The sequence below is a fragment of the Quercus robur genome, chromosome 8 (assembly GCF_932294415.1).
Source record: "Quercus robur chromosome 8, dhQueRobu3.1, whole genome shotgun sequence".
Classification (NCBI taxonomy): domain Eukaryota; kingdom Viridiplantae; phylum Streptophyta; class Magnoliopsida; order Fagales; family Fagaceae; genus Quercus; species Quercus robur.
Genome location: NC_065541.1, coordinates 40,537,309 through 40,542,429, shown reverse-complemented (window position 1 = coordinate 40,542,429; position 5,121 = coordinate 40,537,309). Strand labels below are relative to the sequence as shown.

Sequence of the window (5,121 nt, the reverse complement as noted above, 5' to 3'; positions counted from 1 at the left end):
TTGCAGGAGTAAATTGAACCATTTGATTAAATCGATGGTCTCATGCTGAGTTATTCATCACCATCCTGGTTTTACCAATTTCTTCTTGCGCTTTAGTTCATGGAAAACCACATATATTGTTGATAAATTTTCACGACTTAAAGAACAGTTTAATCAAGCAACAAGAACCTAAAATCAACTGTCACAATAAGGTAAAAAGAGAAAGGGAATCAGGTTTTTTTGTAACCAAAGGATTTTAAGCCTTAAAATCCATGAGAATGACATCTTGAAGCTTTTCCTAAAAATGATTTTTTTTTTTTTTTTTTTTTTTTGAAATATCCAAAAGGTATTACATTTGGTGGAACTCCAGATTGAGGAATATGCTCTGAATCCTGCCAAGATGTCAGTTTCTTTGGTTTCGTGTGAGGACTGAGGAGTGCCATAAGTCAATTTATATTCTTGCCTTCTTTTTCTTCCCAAAAAATAAAAAAAGAATAAACAATATCCTAGTGGAAGCCCCCTTGTGTTCTCAGAGTTCTTCTTTGATTCATAATCTACTTTTGAAATAATAAGCAATACTAATCTCCAAGACCAAGAGTCTTGTAGATGTAACTCAATTAGCACCTCTTGGTATTTCCAATGGAGGCATTCAGGGTTTCAAAACCCCCCAACCCCCCCCCCCCCCCCCCCCCCCCCCCCACAAAAAAAAAAAGAAAACAATACTAATCAAGGACAACTTTGTACTATTTCCAAATTGTATATACATACTAACCACAATTAAAAAATAACTATAAAAGGTAGTAATGAAAACATGTTACATGAGAAAATTCAATGAGGAGATCTTCAAACAGATAACCAGAAATGTCACAGGAGCTAGTGCCTAGTGCTATAAAATGCAGATAGCTTTGTATGTTACACGAGTTGTTTGTTTCTGCCACAGCCCTTATTTTGTACAAGCTCTTTCTTAAGAGCCCTGAATTTAGCTTCTATATCATCACAGTTAGGCAATTTGGGATGAACATGATTGGGATGTTGGAAAGGGCAAGAATTGGACCTTAGTATAGTTTCATTGCAAGCTTCTTTAAGCCGTTCTGGGGGCATTGTCTCAGCTCTGAAGTAAGGGGGCAGAGTTTCTTTTCTTGTAAAAGAACTAGTCACCCTTTGACTGGAAATGTTGGAAGAAACACAGCTGCTTGGTGAATAAGATCTGTCTGCTTTGCCTTTCATTTCCTCGTTCTGCTTATTAGGCTGGAAATCTGGGTAGGTGAAAACATCATACACAGCAGCACCACTGTCATAACTTCTTCTTCTCCTAGGTGTCTTGGTGAAGGTATTCCGTTCCATTTCCTTATCTAACTCTCTATTCCAGGACCAGTGGTGATGGTAACATTCATTACACACAAGCTCTTGTTCAGGACCATGAGTTGGGAAGCTTACCAAAGTTGTACTCCCTCTCTTTGGCTTCCACGGCAAAACTTCCCCGTTCTCTTCATCATCATAGGTACAAAAATAAAAAATTGGGTGTCTCAGGCTGCAGTTACACGACTCGAAGTCACTTCCTAAATCCAAACAACAAGGTTTCTTGAATCTCTTCTGAGAATAATATGATTGTTGCCTTCCTACTCCAGGATTCTGCTTATGATGCTTCATTCGGTGATGAGTTGGGGAACTCTTGCGCAGATTGCCATAATATAAGAGACAATCAATATCTTTAACACTTTGACTTTCCCAAGACATTGATCTCCTCCTCAATCTTTTCCCTGATGCCTTCCCTCTCTTTCTGGAGCTCCTTGAGCCAGACTTCTCACTCCATGATTCATAATGATTCATATTACTTTCATCACCACTGCCCTCAATTTTTTCACTCTTAGGCAGGACAGGTGATTTGAACTTAAATATTCTTTGGTCTGGGAAAGCTCTATTGTTTTTAGTCAAAGACTGAAACTCATCTATGTCATCAAGATAAACTACTGTTTCCTCAGGAAACTGAGGCAAACTTTCTGAAGAAGATGCTCGAGTCTTCCTCACTTCCTCATGCTCCAAACCAGAAATTTTGTATTTGTATGGAGAATTCAGTTTGGAAATTTCTACTTCATGTGCTTTGTTATTCACAGAAGATTCCACTACACCTGAGGATGATTGATGAACAATAGAGGAGTTTGCAGAGTGAACAATGGAACTAGTAAAAGCAATACTCATATCAGAATCTTGGTGACTGAGAGAGTTGCACGGTTCTGTCAAAATTTTATTGCTCGTTGATAATGAATCAACATATATGACTTTTCTTTCTATCTCTTCAACACTTGAAGCTTGCATTTCAGATCCGTTGGTTGCATCACAATAAGCTTTAACATCTGTATCCAATACTTGATGTCCACTATTTTCTTTCACCTGTAGTTGCATAGTATGGAAGTACATTAAATAAATTTTGGGAAATGAAAACATCATGAATGTGCTTTAACATTTTGATTCAAGTAAAAAGAATCACCTGCTCTTGTTTCCATTCAGGATAGTATTCAAGTGCTAAAACCTCTGGTTTTAGGTTGTAATCCCTAGCTATTTCATCGATCAATCTATGCTTTACATCTTCTGGTACGGACTTTTGGGAGAGTTTCTCTATTATCTGTAGAATTAGATTTTATTGATTTGCATGCATATATTAGTGACAAATCCTTTCTTGAATAAACAGAAATAAGTCACACCAAATTATATTGCTATTGTTGAAAATAATAACCTCACGATTCACAAGATTCCCAGGAAGTAGTTCAACAGCAGTCAATGCAAATTTCTGACCATACCGCTCTCCAAAGAGTTTCCGGATCACCAGAAGCTCAGGTAGATCCCCACATCTTGCAGAGGCATATATAAGACTTGAAACTGCTTCATTAATATCATTCGGACGGTCCCTGAGGTTGGAAAATTACAATAAAAGATCATTGTTTTAGATCACAGGAACTTAGAAAATAGGGGAAAAAAAGAAGAAGAGGGTGGGGAAGAGGGGGTGACTTTAGAAAGAGGTTGTTGCAGTCCCATACTTGTGTTTTCGGATATAAGAAAGATTTACGAGGATTGATTCACAGAAATGGTCCAACAATTCATACAATGCCACTATGCTTTCATCTTTAATGAGCTGCTCAACCTGAAGAAGCAGAAAAATGATCACACAAGCAGGCCTACTGAAACAAATTCCTGAAGCTATAAGTAAAATTTGCAATAAAAATTTGGCAACTATAATAGAAACCAATTCCACAAACAAGAAAGCAAATACAATCCTAGCATTGGTAAGTGCAGGATGCTATTCAGATATTCCACAATTGAATTCCTTCAATTAAATACAGGAAAAAAAAAAAAAAAAAAAAAAAAAAAAAAAAAAAAAAAAAAAAGAAGAAGAAGAAGAAGAAGAAGAAGAAGAAAAAAAGAGCAAAAGATTGCATATCAGCTGAAAAAGTCATGATTTCATACCCACGTTGCCTCAAACCCCAGAATTTCATAGCTCTCAAGTTTTACCAATCACTTAAGAAAAACAAAGAAATCATTTGAAGCTCTATGTTATTACCTTTATAACATATTTTGATTATCTTTCACAAGAGATTGCAGGCACTTTTGCTAAGTAACTCTGCAATTAACCACCATTTTCTAGGTATAACTTCTACATTTATGACTCTTTTAAACCAAAACAGGCATAAATTTCAATTATCAATCAGATTGAAGTTGGGGTTGATATTATTTAAGTCCTATTATTGTTGTATGCATGAATGGGACCACATCCTGAATCATAGTTGCCAATCTGGCTAAGAACACAATTAATTTTGTGTACTCTATAACTTTTTCTTTTCTGTTTCTAAGTTTCTCTCTATCTCAATCTTTGTGTGATTCAGCACTTTGTGTCAAGAAATTATCATTACCTAACTCAAGGCTTTATCATCAATGATTAAACTTACCATGAATGATTGGTTAACTTTATAACAACAAAACAGGACCAAAGATTGCAATTCAAGTTATCATGGAAACTTGGTTTATAGAAATTTATACAAATCCTATAGAAACTTTTAGGCAAGCAATAAAACTTAAAAACAGAGAAATTCTATAATCAACAAAGAAAACAGAGGAAACAAAAGAGCAGTGTTTGAATAAACTCATAGTGGAGAATTCATTAGAATACCCGGGTGAAGGCAATTTGTTCATGCCCAGTTTTGATCAGTTGAGCCACGTCTCCACGTATTTGCCTCACGATTGAATTCCTCTTATTCTTCAGACCCTTTAGCCGGCACTGAACTCGTTTAATCAGTTTCTTGCTGCAACAAGAAAGAAACACATAAAATTTACGCGGTTGGCAAACAAACCAACATTAAAAACCTCTTTGAACTTAATGGGTTTTTACCATTTTGAAGCTTTTCGCCACCCGAACAAGATGTCAAACATGTCTAAAATCTCAGAGAAATTCTTGGGGTTCTCTTTGCTTTGGAGCTAGTAAAGCCCGTAGAGTTGGCTATATACAAGCCCTTTGGATGAGAATAAACAAAGATGAGACTGAAAATTTGGCTTACATGATAGTATTATTGGAATGGTTATAAGTAGTGAAAGTGAAAGATTTGAGAAGAAAAAAGGTGACAAAAGTAGCATGACAGTTAGACTAAGTATGTATGTAATGAAGAAGTGGTGTTTGAAAAGGTGGAGAGATAATAGAGGGAGTGGGAGAGAGTGGGGGGCGCAGACACTACTGGTCCCCTTCAAAAACTGATCCACTACACCGGTTTTTGGGACACTTGTCAACATTCACATTAAACTCTTTGAAAACGGCATAGCAGGACATGGGGACGAGATTTTTTTTTTTCTGACAGCAACGTGTGCAAACCCACAAAGAAAAACTTTGGGCAAAACTAGATTGATGTACAAAATATTCTCAATTTGGTAATGTATAGGAGAGTAAAATTACTTCAGTGGTTCGAGAGCACAATAAATATATACTCCTCATCTCTCCTAAAAGTGAGTTCCACATTTTCGCTAATTAACTTCATAATAAGACTAACCTATACTATTTATGAAAGGAGAGGATGCGTGTTTAATATGTTTCCAAAACACTGAATAATTACACATTTTTAAATAATGTGATCCTAATAGGGATAAAATTTGACTACTTAA

At 36.0% G+C, this 5,121-nt stretch overlaps 1 protein-coding gene across 1 annotated transcript; it reads right to left on the bottom strand.

Annotated features, from left to right (window-relative positions):
- Positions 1-699: 699 nt before the first annotated feature.
- LOC126695500 (uncharacterized) lies at positions 700-4,797 on the bottom strand. The gene is made up of 6 exons (XM_050392267.1): positions 4,361-4,797; positions 4,142-4,274; positions 3,015-3,118; positions 2,714-2,885; positions 2,468-2,602; positions 700-2,370 (listed from the first exon to the last, which is right to left on the bottom strand). The coding sequence occupies exons 1-6, from the start codon at positions 4,399-4,401 to the stop codon at positions 892-894; spliced, it is 2,064 nt and encodes a 687-aa protein (XP_050248224.1). The 5' UTR covers positions 4,402-4,797; the 3' UTR covers positions 700-891.
- Between the last annotated feature and the right edge of the window lie 324 nt (positions 4,798-5,121).